This window comes from Giraffa tippelskirchi, chromosome 9 (genome assembly GCF_054371585.1).
Source record: "Giraffa tippelskirchi isolate mGirTip1 chromosome 9, T2T-mGirTip1v1.2.pri, whole genome shotgun sequence".
NCBI classification, from domain to species: domain Eukaryota; kingdom Metazoa; phylum Chordata; class Mammalia; order Artiodactyla; family Giraffidae; genus Giraffa; species Giraffa tippelskirchi.
Window position 1 is genome coordinate 48,028,364 of NC_137283.1, and position 22,582 is coordinate 48,050,945.

Below are 22,582 nucleotides of genomic sequence, written 5' to 3' on the forward strand. Positions count from 1 at the left end.
CCGGCGACTCTTCCCGCGAGTGCGGCGGAGAGGAGCATCGCAGTCTGAGGCGTGCGGCAGGGCGCACATCGGGAACTCGGACCTCGGTTGGGGCGCGGGACGCGCGCGCCCGGGCTCGGCTCGGCCCCGCGGGCCAGCAGGGCCGGCTCAGGGCGGCGCGGGGACGAGGGGCGCGCGGGCAACGGCGGGCGCGTGGCCGCGGCGGGGGCGCGCGGGGGCGGGCCGGCCGGGGAGGGACGGGGGAGGGCGGCGCCGGCAGGTTGGCGGCGGCCGCTATTTGAGCGCGGGTCCCGGACCCGGCACTCAGAGCGCTTTGAGCCGGCGCGGCGGAGAGATCGCAGCGCGCACCCCGCAGAGGTGCTGCGGCTCGGGCAGCCCTGGAGGCCCGACACGAAGAAGGCGGAGGACGAGGAAAGGCGATTGCCGCCCGCCGCCCGTCACCACCCCCCCCACACCCAACCCGCCGCCGCCCCCCCTCCCCGCGGCGCCGCATCTTGAATGGAAACATGGCGGTGCCGGCTCGGACCTGCGGCGCCTCTCGGCCCGACCCGGCGCGGACCGCGCTCCGATGGCCCAGCCGCGGCTCCCGGCTCGGCCCCGGCGCCCGGCAGCCGGCGGCCGGTCCCCCGCGCCCGCTGGCACTGCTCCTGCCGCCGCTGCTGCTGCTCCCGCTGTTCGCCGCCCCCGGCGCCTCAGCCTACAGCTTTCCTCAGCAGCACACGTAAGTGGCCTCGGCCCGCCGCGGGACCCCGGCCGAGCCTGGAGCCCCACTTTGCGCCCCCCACCCCGCTCCTGGGCCCGCGCCCCACTCCGAGGCGGGGGCGCCGGGTCCTGCCGCCCGCTGCGCCCGGGGGCGGCGACCCCAAGCCTAGAGGACGGGCAGCCGGGGTCCCGGAGCTTCTGGCTGCGTCGCGAAACTTCCCAGCGGTGCCCCTTCTCCCTCCCATCCCCCAAACCGCGCAGAGGGAGATCTCGTGGGGGTGGGGGGTGGGGGGTCCGAGCTTGCCAGCTGATTGCCTTGCAGCTGTCAGGATGACAGGGGAGACCTGGAGTTGCGTGAGCGAGCGGCCAGAGACCCCCTGCCCGGCGGAGTCGGACCCCCGCGTCTGGCTCAGGCTTCCTCTCGGATAGGAAGCTGGCGCTTTAGATCCAGAGGTGGGGGATCCCTCCACACCTGTCTTCGCTGGCCTTTTTCCTTTGAGAAGCAGGGCTGGAAGCAGAGAATGCGAGCACCTTACTGTGTGGCCATTGCCACACAGGGGTTCAGTGTCCCTCCTGCCTGCCCGCCCCCCACTACACCTAGGGGAAAGGTCCCCTGGAGGTGAAGGTGCCAGAGTGGAGGCAGAGGGTGAATGACAAGGAGACCGCCCCCCTGCCTTCCCCTGCTGCTGCTGCCAACAAGGTAATAGCATCTCGTGGCCCTGCCAGCTTCTGTTGGTCCTTCGTCGTCCTGAGCCTCCTCTCCCTTCCTGAGAGCCTGGCAACTCGGGCATCCTCCTCTGGGCCAGCTTGGCCAGATGTGTCTGGGATTGGGAATGGATATTCAGTGCGTGTGGCCTTTAGGACAGCAGCTGTCTGTGGGCACCGTGATCCAGCCTTATGTCAGTACCTAGACACCCCTGTGGCTTTGGGGTACGGTGACCACCTTGCTGTCTGTTACGTGTCTCTGGGTCCGAGGAACCACCTGTCCCTGGACTCCTGTACCCAGTGGCCACACTGGGGTTTGGGGAAATAAGTAACCGGGCTGCTTAGTGGCCGGGGGATGGGGGGGCAGGGTCTGGCCTCAGGGAAAGGGCAAGACTGGCTCTGCGTCATAAGACCAGTTCTGCCCAAGGGTAGGGGCCCCTGGTTTTGCGTACTCTGGCTTGCAGGCTCTCCCAGATGAGGAAAAGCAAAACTCAGGAAAGGCTTTGCCCGAGTCTCTCTCCGTCTTGTCATTTCTCCTCGCACAGCCTGGCTGTGCTCAGGCAGGTGATCAGTAGGCAAATTACAGGTGCCACACGGATGTGTCCTCTGTCAGCCGTCTGGATTTTTCGTGTGTGTATGTGGGGTGTGCGCAGGTAGAAGAGAATCATATGGAAGTTCGGGGTTTGTGGGTGCGTTATTATCTTTCATTTGCTGTGATGAAAATGGACTTCAGCCCTGATATTTAAAAAGAACAAAAGCGTTATTTTTTTGTTGCTGTTCTTTCTTCCCCTCAAAGCCAAGACACAGCTGTTCCCCACCCCCACCCCCACCCCCGCCTCCACAGGCCGATATGTAGCTCTTTGAGTGAAGGTTTAAGTAGATGTCTCTTTTCACCTCTTCACACCTTGCTCCCTCTCCTTGCGACCTGCAGTGGGTCAGATGGTTGCTGGGCCTGCATTTTACACCTTTGAGACCCTGACCGGAGCGGACACCTGTCCCTCTGTCCCCAGTCAGAAGATGGGGAGGCGGGTGTGATGACAGCGGCACGTTTCCAGCTGGACACTTGTCTCTTGTCGATATAGTTGGAGCTGATTTGAGGGTTTGGGACATGTCTTGCAAACCATAACTAGAGAATGAGAGTGGAGTGGGCTGGGGGCTGTGCGGCTCTGAGGGTCCAGGGGGAGGTGACTAATGGTGCGACGACGACACGCAGCGCTGGCAGTGACAGCCAGCGCCCTTCAGCTGCCCTGGTCCCACAGATGCCGACGCCCACTGATCCTTGGGGGAAGGAAGGGGAGGGGATTGAGTGAGGATCCCTCCCCCAGCCCCCTGCATGACCGGGCTTAGTTGGAGTTGGGACTTTTGTTGAGCTGACAGGAAAGGCTGAGGCTGCTGCCCTGGGGCTGCTCCGGCCGGTGGCCTCCGTGAATTCCCCCGGGTTAGCGTGGCCCGGCTAGGATATGACTTCCATACAGGTGCAGGTGGCTTTCTGTGGTGGGCAGTGGGACCCTCAGCCTCATGCCACTAGGGTGACAGCCCCTCAGTGGAGAGGGCCCTTGACGCGAAAATCATTTCCTCATTAGTGTCTGGCAGCGTGACAGGGCCCAGCTTTGCAAGCGGCTGGGTTTTAAGCAAACGTGGGTTTGGGTCGGTAGTCGCTTTGGCAACCTGGGTCTCTGGCCACCTGGCAAAGCAGACCCTGGCTGCTGCTGGATGGAGGAGGGCAGAGGAGTTACCTCTGGACGGAGGCCAGGGCTTTGATTTACGGGGGAGGTGCCCTCTCGCCTCCCCTGGACCTGGATCTGGTTTTCAAACAAGGCCAAGGCCACGTGTGCTCAAGTGCATGTGTGTGTATACATGCCCTCGTGTGTCCGGACTGAGGTGGGGAACATGGAGTCGGAGCAGACATTGCCTGTTTCACCTGCTTCCTCCTGTCCCCTGTTTGCTGCTGGCTGAGGGGCGGCCCTCCCCGCTTGGCCTCTCCAGTCCAGTGTCTTTTCCTTTCCCATTTCTGTCAGTCTCTTTCCCCCTCCCCTGCCCCCTCCTTTGGTCTCTCATCTCTTCTCCCAACCCCTCCCCCCACTTCCTCGCCCATCCCTCTGATCTCTCTGTGGCCACCCTGCCCTGCCCACCTCTTTTGTCGTCTCTGTTGGACCGTCTCTGTTGGACCGCCGTCTCTGTTGGACCACCGTCCCCTGTTCTCCGGCATTCCCGGGTTTCTCTGCCCCCTCTTCCATGAGGTCCAGGCCGAGCCGCTGGCTGTACCCTCTTAGTCCCACTCCTCCCCAGTGATGGTGCTGGCCCGCACCTCCCTTCCTCCAGGGGTAGGTGGGTGGGTGGGGAGCAGAAAGGATCCCGAGGGCTCTGGGCCCCCCAGCAGATTAATGACAGCCGGGTACGTGTTCCTTTACCCGAGTGCCCACGACGGGGCATGCGTCAGTCTAGCTATGGTTAATGATGGGTGACGTGTGTCTGTCTGGGCCTCCGAGCCCGCGTCTTCACCTCCCTGTGGCTCCCCCTGTTAGAGGGAGGCAACATCACACATCTGGGTCCTCCGTTTCCCCAACAACCTGCCAGCAGCTTTTGCAGGAAGGAGGAGGGGGCGAGGCTTCACGATCTGCCACTCCCACCAGCTCGCATCTCGCCTAGTGCTCTCGATGCGGGGTGGAGGGACCCTTGGCTGTGGTCCACCCCCAGCACTCACCTTTATTGGGCCAACTCTGCCAGGCTGAGCCCTGAGACGGGAGTAGCCTGTTTGAAGACGAGCCCCTTCCTAGTATGCAGGTGAATCTCCCTCCCAAGTCTCTGGCACACTGGTGGCTCCAAGGAGAGACTGACTCACAAGTGGAGTGAGCCCTCGGTGCCACCTTCTCTGCCTGCCCCCCCCCCCGCTCCCCACTGTGTGCAGGGGGACAGCCAGCTCTTGGAAGGAGGCAGTTTGGGGACATGGTGGGTGTCAGGTGTGGGTCCCGAAGGCTCAAGCTTTGGTCTCCAGAGCTGACCTTCTCCACTGGGGTGACCTTGCCTCTGTTTCCCCAAATAAGATAATAGAGAATCTGCTTAAGAGGCTAATGGTGAGAATTAATGGGAGAGGGTGTCACCTCTGGCGGGCAGGAAGTGTTCTGGCACGGGTGGGAGTCCTGGCAGCTGTTGATAACATTAACATCTACCTCTGATGCTATAGCGTGCTGGGCCGCCACCCACCAATCTTTCCACATTGTTCCCATGGGCTGAGCACCTCTCTGTCTCTCTGCTTTGTTATGCTGTCCCCTTATCACTGCCTGCTTTTCTCAGGGGATTAGATCCTTTCTGCAGGGTCTCACACCCACACTCTCCAGAGGCCTCTGGGTTGTGCCACTAGCTCAGGCTCTGCGCACCTACCAGGTATATCAGCTCCGTGAGGAAGAGCACGGGGCTGCCTCCCTCATTCCCTGAAGCCCACCTTGACTAAAGAGGGGAATGTCGCCAGGCCAATGGTGGCCTCCCCTCACTGAGCTTGGGCCAAGCCCCTTATCCACATTATGTCCCTTATCTCATACCCCATGGTCATGCCCATCCTGCAGCTGGGGAGACTGAGACTCAGAAAGATGGAAGAACCTGCCCAAAGCCCCATAAGGACCAGGGCAGGGAGAGGACTAATCTATCAGATGCTTAGCTGTCCTGGCAGGAGGCTGGGCACACCTGGGCAGTGGGCCCAGGAAGTTGGGATGGGGATGTAAAACTTGGGTATTTGGGAGAAAATGAAGAGGCCTAAGACACATGAAGCACACCTAGGTTCTCAGCTGTAACCTCTCCTGCTCTGTCCCTCTGTTCTCTTCTGGGTCTCAGGCAACCCTGAGGGGGCCTTCCAGGGCCCATGGCCACCCAGCCAGCCCAGGGCTCAAGGCTCCTGTGCCTACCTCCACCCCCTCCCACTTGTACACAGGAGATCATGGGGCTCAGTGCAGGATTCTTTTTCAAGGCTTTGAGTCACATGCCGAGTCATATGCCAGGCATGCTTGTCGTGGAGGGATAGGCAAGAGGGACTTCATCTCAAGATTCTGAGATGCCATCTCCCTCTCCAGATTCCAGTATGGTTCCAGAGAGAAAGGTCAGGGGTGAATGGGGTGGGGATTGTTCATGGAAACCTGAAGGTGGGTCCTCTAGGGCCACGGCAGTTTCTTCAAGCCTGAGGGGACTTCAGAGGACTTGGACCTTAATAGATGCTTGCATTTTCATGCTATGTGAATATGTGAGGCCTGGGGGGCTGGGGAACCAGGGTTCTATCTGTTAAGAAACTGTTCAACTGTTCAAGGGGCAGCTGGAGGTTTGGGAGTCAAAGCAGGCAGGCATGTGGCATGCGCCCTCCCTTGGAGGGTGGTGTTGTCTTTGGGTTGGGAGTGGTCTCTTTCTCCTTTGCCTTCCAGCACCCACCCACCCTACCCAGTTCCATCCTCACAGGCTTCCAGATTTAAGATCTGCTTCAGGAACAGGTGACCTCTGTCCTTAAGTGAGGGCTCAGGGCCTTAGGCCTGGGGAGGGAGACCAGGGCCTGGGGTGCTCTAAAGACGAGGAGGGGTGCTTCCCACTGCTGGCTGCATCCCTTCAACCAACGGGAGAGCCTCTCTTCGTGTCAAGTTGGTTTTTTTTTTCCTGGTGCCTACTGTCTAAACAAGAAGCTACAGAATCAATATTCATATTCCCAGAGGGAGGTGTACGTGTGGTTTTTACTTTTTTTCCTTTCCCTTCCTCTCTTGTCCTGTGTAACCCGAAGAGCCTCCTAAGCTGCCTGTGGCTAAGGGGAGAACGGAGGAGTTGGCAGTGCAGGTGGCCATGTGGATCGAGCTGCCCCTGGGGGGCTTACAAGGGACTCAAGGATGCTGTCGTTTAGGTCCACATTGGCAGGACCTGGGACAGCGCTCAGCCAATCCCTGCACCGCCACTGTGGGACTCAGGCAATTGGTTTAGTGTCCCTGGCCTAGGTCCTGCTTATGGATCACCTAGTTCTCCTCCCTCCTCACCTGGGCCCCCTCTTCCTGGGGCTAGTCCAGCCTGCAGGGCCCCTGGCCACTGCTGGTGCTGATGACTGAGCCTGTGAAGGATCTGGCCTTACAGAGCAGGAAACCCTGTGTACCTGGAGTTACGTGGAGGGAAATCTTCAACATGGGGAACCTGAGGATCCCCACCTTGGGTTGGCCTGGTCCTGGGGGCCTCTGTCAAAGGCATTCCTAACCCGATTCTCTCACCTGGCAGCTTGCACTGTGGTGACCTTGGACAGTCTCATCCACCCCCTGGGCCTCAGTTTCCTCTTTTCCATGGCTCTTCTGAGTCTTACATTGGCAGTGCCTTAAGAAGACAGGTCCAGGATCTTCCTGCTCCTCTGCACACTCTGCTCCAGCTGTGGGGGGAGGCCTGACCCCAGCCCGAGCCCCACCTCCCCAGTGTGAGGAGCCCGCGCCTCTCATACTGGCCTCTGGTCACACCTTGGGTGTCTGGAAGCTGCTTCTCAGACTGACCCACTTTGAGCTGTGATCAGCCTAATTGTTTAGCTGAGAAGGAGGGGCCCCGGAAGTCTTTCCCTCTGATTATGAACCATCTCTCCCTACCTTGGAAATGACGCATTAAACAAAAGGGGAAGAGGTGGGTAAGAAGGAGGAGAAGTCACCTTCTCTGTCTCTCTTTCATGCTCCCCTTAGACCCTGGACACCTTGTTCCTGCCTGGGTGCCTTCCTTTCCTGCTGGACAAATCTTTCTGAATGAGTCCCCTCTACACACACACAGAAGCTCTGCCACGCCTCTCACCAGCTGTGTAACCTTGCGAGGTTCCTCAGCCTCTCTGGGTCTTGGGCCTCATCTGTAAAATAAGGTTCCCTTGATTGTGCTGCCTCATTGGGCTGGGGTGTAAAAGGTCATGAGGGATGAATGACAAGGGCCGGGGATTCTTACTGGATCTCTGAGGGTTCTCAGTCCAGCTGGGCCCGTACTCCAAGTGCTGGGCACCTGTCCCATTGCCCATAGCGCCTACCACCCAGCCAGGCCTGGGACTCCATTGTGGTTTCTGGGTCCTTTCTCCTGTGCTTGGCCCTTGCCATGGCCTGTGTGTACATGTAAGCTTATGTATGGAAGTGTCTATATATTTGTGCTTTTATGTGTATTTGTGCACATTTGTTGGATATGTTCATGTGTGTGCACACTTGTGAGAGTGTCCATTTGTATATGAAGATGTGCTTGTGCGGGTGCATGTGAATGTGTGCCCGTGTGTGTGCTTCATGCATATGTGCAGGTTGTGTCTACATGCACGTGAATGTGTGTACACAGGTGTTAGTGTGTGCATATGTGTGTGCCTATGAATGTGAATGTGGATGTGTGCTTCTGTGTGAGTGTGCATAGGTATGTGTGGACATATGTATGGTTTATCTCTGCACCCAGAATGCACTCCCAGTGCCCACCTTCTGCGCCTGCCTTTGAGGTTAGTGCCAGGACTCTGCTGGGCAAATGCTGGCAGCAGGAAATAAAGCAGCCTGGTTGTCAGGACCAGTGTTGTGCAAACTTTTATGTCAAGAACAGCCTGAGTTAAGGCTGAGCTGGGAAGTTTGATCATCTACCAACTGGCTCGCTGACAGTCTGCAAAGGCAACACACAGAAGCTGCATCCTTGTAATTCAAATTTTTGCAAATCGAATGGTTATTTAGATGCACCACAGGACTTGGGACTCTGAGAAGCTTGGTGAGTCCTTTGTGAAGCAAAGCATCTTTGCTAACAACCCTTCCCAGGTGGAATCTGGATGGGGGGTGGGGAGCGAGTGGAGGTCATAGCTTAGGCAGAGTGGAAACCCTTGCTGTGTGACCTTGGCCTGGTGTGTTTTTCTCTAGGAGTGGGTGCTGCTCACTTGCACACTGGAGGAAGGAAGACTGGCCTTCCATGAAGCATCTGCTGTGGGTTTGGGGTTCTTGCTCCTAGCAAGGCATTTGTACAGTCAGCTGCAGGCATGATTTGGGTATAAAAGCTTCGACTTGATGATGCCCGCATGTTCCTCTATTTGGGATGCCTCCGGCAAAGTTCTTCTTTTCAAGGATGAATTTTTGCCTACTGGGTCTTTGTAAGCAAGGCTGTCTGGGTGCCCTGTGCTGGGTGCTGGCCTTTGGGCTGTGTGGGCCCTGAGCTGATGGGTTGTGATGTCTAAGAGAACTGCAAGTTTTGCTTTCCTGGCATTGTCAAAGCCTGTATATTGTCAGCGCTCAGACGCCCCAGCAGCCTAGGTATCTTGGGAGGCTTCTGGAGAGGGCTGGGGCGCCTACATGGCCTGTGAGGGTAGGGAGCCTGGCACAACAGTCTCTTTCAGCAGATATAGGCCTTGCCTGGGTCCCTGATTTGGGAAGGAATATCCCAGCCACAGAAGCCCCTTGGAACCTAGATGCCTCCATTGTACAGGGAGGGAAATTGACGTCTGAGTACCAGAAAGGAGCCTACAGGCCCCACATTTCCACTGCCTACACACAGTCTGTGGGCAGGGCCCAGGCTCCCACCTGGGGCTCAATGCAGGCTGCCCAAAGGGTGCCCCCCATTCAGCCATCCTTGCACCAAGATGTACACCTGATTCTCTTAAATAAAAACATCCTTGACATGAGATGCGGGAGTGATTTGAGGCCTCCTTTGGCAAACTCCGTGGAGCAAGGTACCTGCGGTGTGTGATCCCAGCTCCTGGTGTTTCTCTGGGGCAGACCTTGTTGGTGCCCTTGTGCCATCTTAGAGTAAGTGAGGCTTTCAGGGGACCCTTGGGAAGGACACCTTGTTGCCAGTTGGGCATGAATGGGCTGGGGTGTTCCTGAGACGGGTAGAGATCCCTGACTCTGCTGCGGGTTTCCAGCCTGACGTGGCTGATGTGGCATTTTAGCCTTGATAAGTTCCCCGCTGAGTGCATGTTCTCCTCCCTCCCGCGTCGCCTGAAATGGTGCATTTGAAGCCTTAAAGGTCAGGCCTGGTGCTGCCACCGGTTCCAACAAACAAACAACAAAACAACCCACCTCAGCCCTGCCCCCAACTTCACTTATTGGAAAAGAGAAGTGAGGTGGCAGAACAGGCCTGCATGCGGGGGGCTCTCCCAGATGGACATTTCTCCTTTCTCACTGTGAGCAGAGGCTGGGGTGGGCATGGTGAGAAACCAGGCATCTTCCCTTCCTTTCCTGGACCTGCCAGGCATGCTCTAGTGTCTTTCACTGAGGGCTAGCTATGACCTTGAACCCCAGAAGCCTGCTGTAGGCAGAGCTCCGCTTCTCATCTAGCATTGAGGGGCCTTCCTGGGCTGCCTGTGGTCTCTGGCCACTAGCTCTTTGACTAGACTCCAGCCAGGCCAAGCCACTTGCAGGTCCTAGTAGGAGCTCTGGCCTCTCCGCCTCCTGGCTGTGTCCCTATTCTAGACTGGCATGCTCAGCCTGAGTATTGAGCCAAGAAGCCTTCCAGATCATTGCTCCCTACTCTTTATGGGCCTCTCCTCCAACACTGTGCCTCCCCCCACTCCCAGCTCTGTGCTCAGTTTGTAGGGGCCTTCCAGGAGTAGCGATTGAGCTAACTACTAACCCTTCAAAAGCTGAGTCCAAGGAATGGCTGCTAGGAAAAGAGGCTGCTTCTGTGCACACCTTGGCAATCCTAGCATATTAATTTTTTTCATCACGGTTAGGCCCTCTGATAGGGAACCCAGAGGTGGGTAAGGATAGGCTGTCATCAGGGACCAAGCCTTCTTCACCTGCACTCTGCCTGGCTGGCCTGACTTTTGGTGTGGTTGTCTGTCCTTGACTGACTTCCCTCATGGCAACAAGATGGCTGCCACAGCTCCAGGCATCACATGTACCAGACATTAGGAGTAAAAGAGGAGATGTTTCTTCTGAGTTCCTCTTAAAAGGATGCTGGGAAACCTAACCCAGAAACCCCTAGCCAAATTCCCCTCACACCTCATTGGCTAGCACTGGGTCACATGTGCACTCTAAACCAATCACCAACAATCAGGAAGGTACATTGTGATTGGCTCAGGCTAATCAGGATTTACCCTTGAGTTAAGGATGGGGTCACCTTGGGGCTGGAGGTGGCAGAGATTCTTGCAGACTTGGGTTTTGTTAGCAAGAAGAGGGGGAGTAATAGAACATGGGGAAGCAGGATCTGTTCAGGGTCAGACAAGAGGACTGACAAGAGGAAGAAGGAAGGGAGAGGAAGGGAGAATGTTCATGTTTGAGGAAACATTTGTAAAGGAAGTAATTTTAGCCACATCATCAATCATTGTGATCTGGGCCCCAGGTGCTGTATTTCACATATGCTAACAAATGAAATCAATCCATTTTTATTCCCATTTCACAGACAAGAAAAATTGAGGTTCAACAAGGCTAAGTGATGCTGAAATCACACAGATGGTGAGTAGTGAAGGCAGGATTCACACCCCAGCGCTTGGGTCTGAGCACGCAGTCACTGCTGCACACAGTCCTTCTACAGCCCACCTCCTTCAGAGAGCCCCCAACACAGGACCCTCAGGGTATCCCACACTCCTGCATTCTTCCATCACTCCCGTCCCTCTGCCCTTTTTGTCTCAGTTTCTTCCTACTCCACCCTAGCCCTGGCCCTCTCCAGCTTACTGTGGGAATCTGGACAAGCCACCTGCCCTCCTCCTCCCAGCCTCAGTGTCTTCAGCATTCCCAGGACCCTCTAGAGTGATGCATTCTTCTGCAGCTGATGACAGCACTCTCCTGCCACCCTATCTGCAGAGCTGCCACCTCTGTCCTGCCCTTTAAGCTGGTGCTAGGAAGACCATGGCTGAGGGGGCTGCTTCTGATCTGCGTAGTGACAGGCACAGGAGGGGAACTCTGCCCTCAGGATGCGAGGCACCAGGGCAGCAGCCATCTCCTTCCATGGAGGCTTAACAAACACTTCTTATGAACTGAACATGGAGTAAGCCTGAGAGAGGTTGGGTGGGCTGCACAGGGCCCTGGCAGCCCCAAGCAGGACCCCACCTATGGTCTGGCTGGCCTCTGCCTGTCCCCTAGTGCTTGACTGGGAGTCGCTATTTCATGAAGCCTCCCCTGACTTCCCTGGGCAGGTCAGGGGCTTCCTAGGCCCTCCTGAAGTCTCCCCTATTCTTTTCCTGCAATAGACCTGCTGCCTCCCCTTCCAGGCTGTATGCCTGGAGGTGGGCGGGGGTCACAACCACCTGTCACTGGCCAGAGCTTCAGGCTAGCACACATCAAATGCTCACAAAATATTCGCTGAACTGAGAGTCAGCACAGGTGTCTACAGGTCAAGCTGCTTATGTCTCTGGAAGCTGGACCAGCTTTTACAGGTTCTGGGACAGGCTCCCATGTGCCCCTGGGTTTGTTGTTGCGACAGGACAAAGGCCGCCTCACGCACCTTCCTGTGGCTCTCTTGAAGGGATGCCCCAGCTTGGGGACTGCCTCCTGGGGGAGAGAGATGAAGGTGAGGTCCAGGACTCCATGGGCGGTGTTATTTAATTGGATGGGATAGGGCCTGGGCATCAGAATTTTTCCTGAGTCACCATAGATGAGCCAAGGTAGAAAGCCACAGCCATAGAGGGGGATAGGAAGGTAAACCCAGGAGCCCCCTCCCCTGCCCTGCTTTGCCTACAAGGAGAATGAGGCTTTTGGGGGAAGGGGGTGGGGGCCGGTGTACTGGTTCTGGGGAATCACCTGGCCCTGGTACCTGTGGGACCAGCTGTTCACAGGTGTCTGTACATGTGGCCAGTGGCTGGAGTGTGCAGCCTGTTTCAGGGCGATCACCTGTCCTCCTCAGCCAGCTGCCCTGTCCCTTCCAGACTGCCCCTCTGTGTTGACACTTTCTCAGGCCTCATCTGCACTGCTGACGGCTCCATGCCCCTCCCATGTCTCAGGACCTGCGTCCTGATGGCCCAGCCCCACCTAAGTCCCCTCCCCAAACCTGAGTTGTCTGCTCACAGTCCTGGGAGAGATCGTCAGGGAGGAAGAAATGGACATGAGGCCAGATAAATGATAACCACACATGAGTGGTGCACTAGGCAGCATCTGAGGGGTGATGAGACGCAGCCCCTGGAGGGCTGGGGGAGGTGGGGTGGAGTTCCTGCTCCAGACTGGATTCTGACAGGTCCTCTCAGGGTCCCCAGCCATTCCTAAGGCCTTGGGTGCCCCCGCCCCACCCCGAGTCAGGGCTCTGGGGGCCCCAGGGAGAGCACCAGGACCCATGTTTCTCTGAGAGCAAGCACTGATGGGGAACAAGGACAAGGGGTGAGGGAGAGGCTTGCCCATGTGGATCCAGCCCCAGTTCTGCAAGCTCCAGGCAGGCCCCATCCGTCTCATGCTGCTGAGCTCCCTGAGGCTGCTGCACCCCTGTGTGCTGCCTTGTAGGAGCCCATGACCAGGGCCCCGCCTGCCTCTTGCCCTGTGGCCCCACATTCCCTGGCACAGAGTGGCTGGGGAGGGGTGGCAGGGAACAATCCCAGAGGCCATTAAACCGAGTGATTTACATGGTTTCCGAGCCAGCACTGGGGGAAATATATTTCACAGGTGATTTCCAGACTGCTGGCATATGCAGGAGGCCATTACTCTAAAACGCAGAAGGGTAGGGACATCACGGAGCAGTCTAGAGGGACCCGGAGCCGTGGGCTTTGTTGGCCTCACTGCACCATCTGGTTGCTGCTTGCTAGAAAGCGTGGTCCAGGGGATGGGGGTCGAGGAGGGGAGGAGCTGGGAGTCGTAAAGAGAGCCCCATGTGTGACTGTGAGTCATTTCGTTCCTCAGCTTTCTAATCTCTAAAGTGGGATCCTATTTTCTATGTTTTATGATTGTGAGCACGCATGCATGCATACTCAGTCACTCAGTTGCGTCTGATTCTGTGCAACCTCATGGGCTGTAGCCTGCCAGGCTCCTCTGTCCATGGGATTCCCCAGGCAAGAATACTGGAACGGGTTGCTATTTCCTTCTCCAGGGGATCTTCCCAACCAGGGATTGAACCCGGGTCTTCCTGCATTGGCAGGCGGATTCTTTACCACTGAGGTACCTGGGAAGCCATGATTGTGAGCATGCTGCTGCTAAGTAGCTTCAGTTGTGTCCGACTCTGTGCAACCCCATAGACGGCAGCAGGTCAAATGCCAGGGCAGAGGTGACCGCAGATCAGTGCAAGGGGGCCACATGGCTGTTGGACAGCCCATGGGTTTGGTCCTACCTGAGACTCCTCCTTGGTTCATCATCTTCCAGACGGTGCCTCCCCCGCTGCGGGCACATTTGTTCCCTCCACAGATACTCGCCTCAACCTGCCATTCATTCATTCTCTCCACGCTCGTGAGCATCTGCCGTGCACCAGGCACTGACGAGGACAGGCAGACAACAGTCTGGGGAGGTGATGTAGACAGAGGACATGCCGTGTTGGAAAGTGACAGACGCCATGGAGAAGGGACAGGATGAATTTGGGAGAGGGGTTAACTAGAGGGGGCAGGTCAGAGTGGGCCTCACTGAAACATGAGGAAAACCTGGAAGGAGGGGAAGGGTGGGAGCCACATTAGTATCTGGGAGGAGAGTGTTCCAAGCAGAGGAATGGCCAGTGCAAAGGCCCTGAGGTGGGATGTGGTTGAACAGAAGGAGAAGGGGAAGATGGGAGGAGAGGGGGTCAGAGGGCAGCAGGGACCCAGACAGGCTGGGCCATTAAATTAGCATGACTTTGAACTGGGTGCCTGGGAGAGAGGTGTACAGAGGAGCATCACGGTGGTGGCTGTGGTGGTGGTGGTGAGATGTACCAATGGTCCGGGTATGAGAAAGGACAAGGGGTGTCAGGAGATGTCAGGCAATTGGCTTGAGCAGCTGGAAGGACGGTTTTCACCAGGTAAGCTGGAGGAGGCTGGGGAAGAGTCAGTCCAGGGGACCAGCAGGTATTGGACACACTGAGTTTGAGATGTGGACTAGGGGTCCAAGTGGAGAGGTGTCAAAGCTGGATATGCATGTATGTCTCTGGAGAGGGCCTGGAGGAGCTAAGCCTCCCAGGCTGGGTGCCAAGGACCGAGCGGAGACCCCTGCTCTTTGAACCCTTAGTTTACCATCCACTGACTGTGGCTGCTCTCCTCCTCGCCCTGCTGTCGGGAGCTCTCCATTCTTCACCATCCATCACATGGAGGCGCTCACCATGTCCTTGAGGACGGAGTGCTGCAGGCATCAGTGTGGGAGCAGCCTGCTTGGTGCTCATGGTTGGTCTGTGGTGTTCATAAGGCATCATCCCATGCCGAGCTCACCGCTGAGCCTTCCTTGCACGTGAACTACCCTGCTGCTCGGCAATGCTGCCTTTACCTGCCAGAGCCCTAGGTGGGTCAGACCCCTTGCTGTGCATTCCACACCCTGCTGGACTCCTCTTCCCTCCACATACTGAGTCTGGATCAGATCAGATGCCTTCTCTGGTTGAATTCCAAGTTCCAGAGGGCAGGCCTGCATCTGCCCTGATCACCACTGTGTCCCTTTCCCATGTCCAGCCTGGAGCCTGGCTTAGTAACTGTATACATGAATGAATGAATGAATGGGGAGTGAGGGAGCTAGTAGGGATTTGTAGAAGGTTCAAAACATCCCCAGAGTATTTTGTCTGGGATAAGCCCTGCTGAGTTGGCCCACCTGCTACTCATCAAGCCAGCTCTGAGGACAACACAGGCTCACCGGGCAGTGGCTCCTCTTGGGGTGGCCACCATCCTGGGACTTCTCAGGAGGACGTGGGGCTGCTAGGGTGGCACCTGTAGGCCCCTATTTGCCGTGTCTCGCAGAGGGAATTTACATTGCTTACAGATTCACCATAGAGTGTGAAGAGAAGAGGCAAATGAGCACTTGCATTTGATTTACAGGCAGCTTGGCTTGCACTGAGGAGCATGGAGCTCACTAGTGAGGAGCAGACCCCAGAGGAAGTGGGCATCTCCCCTGTCGTGGGAGGGGTTGGAGGGAGCTAGGGCTGTGTGCTGCTGAGACATCATTCCTACAGCAGGGTGGCTTTGTTGGGGTAAAAGGAAGGACTCTCTGATTGCCCAGCTTTGGCTTGCTTGGGGTGGCAGTGAGGGCCCTGATTTGGAATGGACCCCTTCTCTATGGTGGAAAAGGTTATAAATGAGGAGTGGCCCTTAGCTGCACTCTGTTTCCTAAATCTTGGTCATTGAAGCCTGCTTTGGGATTAAGAAAGCTGGATCACCTAGGAACAGAGCCTGGGCTCTGGAGCCACCCTTTGCATGGTTCAAATTCTGGTTGAGCACAGACTGGCTGTGTGGGCTTGAACCAGTTAGCACCTAGCCAGGGGTGCTGTGAGACTTCAGTGAGCTCACATACGGAGCCCTCAGCATACAATAGGTGCTTTTCATCATTAGTTCCTTTCCTTGGTGCTCTGCCTACTGAAATTGGAAGCCTTTTTCCTGCCCTGCCCTCCAGCCTCTCAACTGTAGAGAAAGGTGGATGGGTGGGGGGCGGGCATCAGTCTGATGATGGGAGGATGTTCAGGGAAATGTATCCCCAAGCATTTCCAGAAGACTCTTCTTTGCTGTCCTGCAAGCTAAGTTCTTCAGGGAGCTTGGTGAGGGGAACAAGACTGCAGCCCCATCCTAAGGCAAGGGTTAGTAAAGTGGAGTAAGGACTATGGGTTTGAGAGGGGGGTGGAGAGAAATCCAGGAAGACTTCCCGGCAGAGGTGACTTGGCCAGGTAGAGGAGGCACAAGACCAGAGAACAAAGCTGGCCGTGATGAGTTAAGTTCTTTTCTGGTCTTTGCTCCACCCCTCTTCTGCACCTGGGTGTCCTGTGGGGCCCTGCCAGCTTCCATGGGGTCGGGGGCGGAATTTCTTCCCTGAGAAGTAATAGAAGACTGTGAGAGGGGTTTCTATCCTCCTCAAGGCAGGAGGCCATGTCCAGGACATAAATGGAAGACGGCTATTTGTGGCTCAGAGAGGATTTGACTCATGCTGGAGGGTGGGGAGGAGGTACGTGAGGGGAGATGGGATGTGTGAATCACAGAATCCAAGTGGAGTGGTTAATGACACGTGGACAGGGCCTGTCTTGCACCTCCAATCAGGCTTCAGCTACTGGCGTGGGGCAGGAGCAGGCATCTGGAACTCCCAGGATCCCCCTGACTCTCCTGGTGACCACCACAGGCACCTCAACACTGCTGCCCACCTCATGAGAACAAGCTTGGGTGTGGCTCTCCCATCGCTGCACCTGGTGGTGTCAATATACCAGCTCTGCCTCCAAGAGCCAGCCTCACTGAACCTCAGTTTACTAGGTAGTTAAATGGGTCCGGTCCCTTTTACCTTGTACCTGACTACCTGGGGGAATATGCTGGGGAGAGAAGGAGGCGCTGCAGACCCCCAAATGCCCACGCTCCGTGTCAGTGAGTGGGGCAGGTGGCTCTGGGCCTGGGGAGCAGACGGTGGATCCTGGGCCGAGTGACTGTCCGTACCCCGCATCCCTGGCCTGGACTTTCTGTTTTGCTCCAGAGCAGCCTTAGCTAGTTCATGAGCTCCTGTTGCTCACTGCTACATCCCAGCTCTAGATTGCTGGGAAATTCACAGACAATGACCCCAAGTGTTGGTACCTTGGGAGCCCATGGGCCTCCCCAGGGGAGTGGAGGTGGGTGATAACTGTGGTCCCTCCGGTTTGAAAACCAGCAACTCCTTCAGCCCACAGATGGAAACCAAGGCACAGAGGGGGTGGGGTGGGTGAGTCTGGACAAAGTTTGCGGATTTCAGCCCTGGGAACCAGAATCCCAGGTGGGGGAGAGTGGGTGGAGGTCCGAGGTCCTGGGCTGTCCGAGATGCGGACAGGGTGACAGGAATGGGGGAGGACAGCCCCAGATCTGCCCGCACTTTGCTTGCTTCCTGGAAGAAGTGGCTGCTCCAGCACCCGGCCTTTCTGGGAGAGCCATGAATTATGCACGGAAGCCACAGGCCTGGGCAGGCCCATCATAAATGAGCTTTAATAATTCATATGGAGAGGAGCCAGGGAAAGGGAGGGCCTCCTGGGCTGTCCCTGGGGCAGCCGCTGCGCTTCCAGCCCTCCTGCCGGCTGCACTGCGCACCCCACCTGCCCTCTCCTGCTCCTGTGGCCGCTGCATGCTGGCTGGGCAGGACGGCGGGGAGGTCGGAGCCAGCCGGGGAGGTGTGCTTGCTCGGCCAAGGGCCTGTTCCTCCAGGCTGGAGACCAGGTGCCTCCTCCCTTAAGGCTCCCAGCCCAGTGCAGAGGAGGCAGTAAACAAGAGAGAGGAGGTCTGACGGAATGTCAGCTAAAACAATAACCTGTGGAGGGCACCGGAGATCAGTGGCTGCCTGGAGGGTAGCACTTAAAATGGGAGGAGGGGGGCATGGTGGACTTCCCTGAACGAGGTGAGAGGGGAGCCTTGAGGACTTCTGAGAAGAGGCTGATCCAGGCAGAGGGAATAGCGTGTGCAAAGGCTGGGCAGGGACTACAGGAGTGTATTCAAGCCACAACGAGGAGGCCAGTGTGGCCTGAGAAACGAGGTCAGAGAGGCCATTGTGAGTTCAGCTCCTGGATGGGCGTTGAGTGTTGACCAAGGAGGCGCACTGTTCCAGCAGGACACTCTGGCTGAGTGTGGAGGTGAACAGCCTGGAGGAAGGGGTGTGAAGCGGGGGTTTCCAAAAGGCAGACGCTGAAGACCAGTGAACTGGTGATTCCACCACTTGTCCTGGAAAGAGATGACCGTGGCCCAGGCCAGGCTGGGGGCCGGGGAGGTGGAGGGCGGTGGGTGGGTTGTGAAGGTGGAGTCCACGGGATCTGCTGAGATGGGCTGTGGATACGAGAGAAAGCAGGTTCCAGGTCACCCTAAAGCTTCGGGCCTGAACCAAAGAGCTGACACCAGGGGGTGTGGAGAGAGGGAGGAGAGGGTTCAGAGGGGCTCAGGGCCTGGGTTTTGGACCCATTCAGTTTGAGAGGCCCATTAGGCATCCAAGTGGACCGGCCATGCCGCAGCTGGGCAGAGCTGTGTGTTCATCAGCCGTGTGACCTTGGGCACATCACGCTTTCCCCTCTGAGCTTTCCCCTCTGAGGACCAGGGATGATGATCCAACTGCTGTGAAGATAATTCAGGCCCGGCGAGGCGGGCAGGAGACCTCACTCAGACCCCTGGGAAGCAAATCCCCGAGTGGCCTCTGGAGGCCACAGGCCACCTCTCCTGGGGCAGAGAGGGAAACAGACCTGGAGAGTCCAAACCACAGAGCTGGGTGTGGACCATAGAACGGGACCTGGCACATGGCAGGGGCCGGAGGAGATTCAGCCTGGGGACGGCTCCCTACCCTGGCCGAGCCCACCAGCCTGGGTCTGGGCCTCAGTCCCCTGCTGTCCTGCAGACCAATGATTCCCTTCCTGCTGCACACCTTCTTTGTCTCGCTGGCTCCCTGGTGCCTCCGCTAGGCCCTCTCCTAGTTCTGCAGGGACTGCTTCCACTGCTGGCAACCCCAGGCCTGGCCTGGAGAGGAGGGTCCCGCTGAGGGGCTGGTCAGGAGCCCTGCAGCTCTGGGTGTGACAGTATCGACACAATACTGTGTTGCTTCAGTTCACTTTCTAGATGAGTTAACTGAGGCCCAGACAAGGGAAAGGATGTCACCAAGGTCACACAGCTAACCACGTCAGAAACAAGTCAGGCTCAGGTGGGCCTTCCATGCTGGCCTCCTAATCTCCCCTGGGAAACCTCGTTCTCCTTCTCAGCCTGAGTGTTGCTGGCTTGTCCCAGTCCTTGTGGTCCTCCCTGACTGCAGGTGCTCCTGTGGGCCCTCAATCCTGCACTGATAGCGGGGAATGAGGCAGAGTGCTGTGGCCTCTTGCTGTGTGAGCCTGGAACACTGTTCATCCCTCTGAGGTGAGTGGACTGCCCGGCTCTCCCAGCCCTGGGTGATTGCAGCTCCCTGCTTTCAGGTCTTCTCCCCTCCCCCCATCAGGCTATTAGGAGTAAATACTGGGCTGGACCTGATGCCCTAATTAAAGTGAATGACTGTTCACCGGTAGTCTAAGTGGAGAGGTACAGGCTTGCAGCCTCCCGACCAAGAGCCGACCGGAAGGAAGGCTTTCTCCCCGATGAAGAAAGGGAAGGGACAGCCCGTAATTAATAACCTCATTAAGGAGCAGTATTTGGGCAGGGTCCCAAGACACACATAGTCGAGACTGATGGATTTGGACTAATTTGAGCTTCAGCAGCACCAGCCCCTCCCCAGCACCAGGGAATCTCTGAGGATCCCTTGTGATAAGTGGGCTGCCTTCGTCCCTGTGTGCATGGGATGGGTGGGTGGGGGTGGGGACAGTGCTCCCGGGGCCCCATGTTACTCACACTTAGGAGTCCCTTAAGCTGAATCAAGTCTGTTGAAGATGAGCCTGTCCCTTTGAGTCTGCATCTCAGCTTACCTGCTTGTGAAGAGGTGGATGGCTGACTGGGGAGCCTTATTCCATGTGATTTGGCTGAACTGGCATGCTTCCGTCTCCTCAGGCTCCAGTATGGCCCCCACCCCACCATGGTTTGTGCAGTGCTAGGCCAGCGCTGGCTGGTCTCCGTGCCTCCAGGCACTCTGGCCTCAATGGCCTGGAGTGACTTGACCACTTGGCCTCTCGAGAGTGAATGACCTTGGCTAGACCTGCCCTCTGTTCTTGGGAGGCTGTGATCCAATCAAGGTCAGGGGCCCTACTCTGGGCTTTGAACCCCAAAAGATGTTGAGGCCCAAGAGTCTTCTCTCCTGAGCGGACAAGCAAGAAGGACACTCTGATCTTAGAGGCCTTGCCTTTTCCTGGGAGTCTCCCTGTGTCAGGCGGGGTTTCTTAGGTAATGCAGGAGGGACTGCGACCCACCCAGAAGCCCTAGTCCAAGGAGGAGGCACAGCCATCCCACACTTTATGAGCACGGGTCTGAGGAGGGGGACTGGACTGAGGGGAGGACAGCCCTGCTGCCCAGATGAGTCTGTGTGCATGTGTGTTGGGGGGGCAGTCATCATGGTTAGCATCCCTTCTGTGGGGCAGCGGTTCCCCTGCTTCTGTTTTGGGTCCTGGGAGGTGGACAAATGGTAAGCTTTATCTCCATTTTCCAGATGGGAAAACTGAGTCCTAAGAGGGCACATCTGGTCCAAGGTCACAGAAGAGCCAGGGCTGAATCTGGGCACTCAGTCTAGGTAGAGAGGAATATCCACTGAGTAGTCAGGGAGGACTCCTCGGGGGAAGTGGCTCTGGAGATGCCACAGTCTGGGGTGCAATCTGGAGCTTCCTGCTGCTTGCAGTAGGGCTATGGACTAGCGGAGGGGCTGGCCACGTCCCAAGCCCCCTTTCAGCAGGGGCTACTACTGCTCTCTGAGCTCGGGGTGGCCTCTCCCGGCTGGAATGGGGAGTGGCCCCCTTGCCCCTTTATAAGTCATCTTCCCCTGCGACAGGGTGAGCATAACACCCAGGCCCTCTGGAGCAGCTCTGCTGGGCTCTCTTCCTGTCTCCATACCTCCATCTCTCTGTCTGTCTCTCCCAGACCACCACCCAGCTCCTGCTCTGTTTTCTTTCCCCTTCGGAAGACTGCGAAGGCACCGAGGTGGGAGGTGGCAGGCCAGCTGAAATATAATCAGAATAATTAAATAACACTTTATTTTAAATCATCGCCTCCCCCAGAACTAAGAGAATAATTGGCCGGTCTGTCGCAAGAAAAGCAGGAGACCTGTGGGCCCCCGCCATGGCCAAGTTTGGTTCACGTACCCTCGACAGCAAGCAGCCTCCCTTGTGCCTGCTCCCCCACACCCCTCACTGCCCTAGCCCAGCCCTGCCCTCCACTCCTCCAACCTCACCTGTTCTTCCACCCTCAGCATCCCCCCCCCGCCACGATGACTGCCCTGCTTGAGCTGAGCAGGGCAGGCTGTAGACTGTTCTTAGGCCCCCAGTGGATGGGGTTTATCCAGGCAGATTGCCTGGTGGAGGCAGTCTGTAGCAGGACTTTGGTGGCAAAAAATGCCTCCTTGGGAGTGGTAAGAAGGCCTGCAGAGGTAGTTGGGGGTCCAGAGACCCTGGTGGGCCTTAGCCTCTCCCAGGCCTTCCCCTGTCTGCTTTTGAACAGAGCCCTCCCCCTTCCCTCTAGTCCCTCTGCAGGGTCCAGCCGCCCACACCTAGCCGTGCCCTCTGAGGGTGAACCTGCAGTGTCACCTGTCTCTGGTTTTTTGATTTGTTTAATTATAGATCGGTTTTCTGCATAATTTATTCCAAAAGCCTGGATTATACTGTACAATTAAATCACATTCTGATCAACAACTTCACATATAAAATTAACAACTGGCAACAGTTTAAACTGTGCTGCTGCATCTGCACGCAGGCTCTTCCCCTCTTCCCTCTGCACTCTTTCCCCTCCTCCTCCCATCCCTCCCCTCCCTCCCCCCTCCCTCCCCCCTCCCCCACTCCTCCCCTCCGTCCCTGCTCCTCTCCCCCCTCTCCCTTTGGACTAGGCTGTGCAGTCATCCTCAGGGCTGGACGCCCTCATTCCAGGTGCTCTGTAGTTTGACCCGGGCATCCCCAGCCTTCTAGCTGGGGTCTCGATGGCTCTGTCCGCTAAAAGGGCCCTCAGCCTCAGTTCCTCACCCCACACATGGATGATTTTGCTCCCCTGCCTGATGATGACACCTCCTCTTCCCTCACATACTCCTCTTGGTTCTGAAATGTGCCTTGGAGACTGAGACCCAAAGAGTCCCACAGCACCTAATGTCATCTTCTTCCTGCTGGGCTTGCCCTCAGCCCTCTTAGCCCTCCGACACACACAACTTTGCCCTGTGCCTGCTCCCCGCCTCTCTTAATCTGGGAAGCAGGGGGTTACAGGGAGCTATTAGGGAAACCCTATTCCTAGTACCCTACCTCCATGCCCCCTCCCCACAAGCAGGCACACAGGGAAGATTTCCTAAGCACTGGATGGAGGAGAGGGAGTCTGAATTTGATGAGCTTCTAGCCCTCAGGGGACTGCCAAGTAATAATACTGCTCATCAAAGTTGCCCTGTGGATTTGGCCCTAAAAGCTATTCAGCTAATCATTACTGTCCCTGTTTACAGACCAGAAAGCTGAGGTTCTGAGGGGTAAGAACTTTCCACGTTCACAGAGACAGCTGGCTCTGTAGCCTCTCCCTGAGGCTTCCCAGAGGCTGTACCGTCCTTGGGCAGGTGGGGTCATAGAGCTGATGGAGCCAGGAGGACGGGTGCGCCTGGCTTCTCTC

The 22,582-nt window shown here is 57.1% G+C and overlaps 1 protein-coding gene across 4 annotated transcripts in view; it reads left to right on the forward strand.

The window, feature by feature from the left end:
* The first annotated feature begins 200 nt into the window (after positions 1-200).
* The window catches only part of CACNA2D2 (calcium voltage-gated channel auxiliary subunit alpha2delta 2), a 140,769-nt gene continuing 118,387 nt past the window's right edge, over positions 201-22,582 (forward strand). For 2 of the 4 annotated variants that reach the window (XM_081525351.1, XM_081525352.1), the window contains exon 1: positions 201-721. In XM_081525351.1, coding sequence (XP_081381477.1) covers positions 507-721 — 215 coding nt within the window. In that variant the 5' untranslated portion in view covers positions 201-506. The remainder of the gene's footprint in view (positions 722-22,582) is intronic. The other 2 variants (XM_081525353.1, XM_081525350.1) reach the window with 1 other exon arrangement.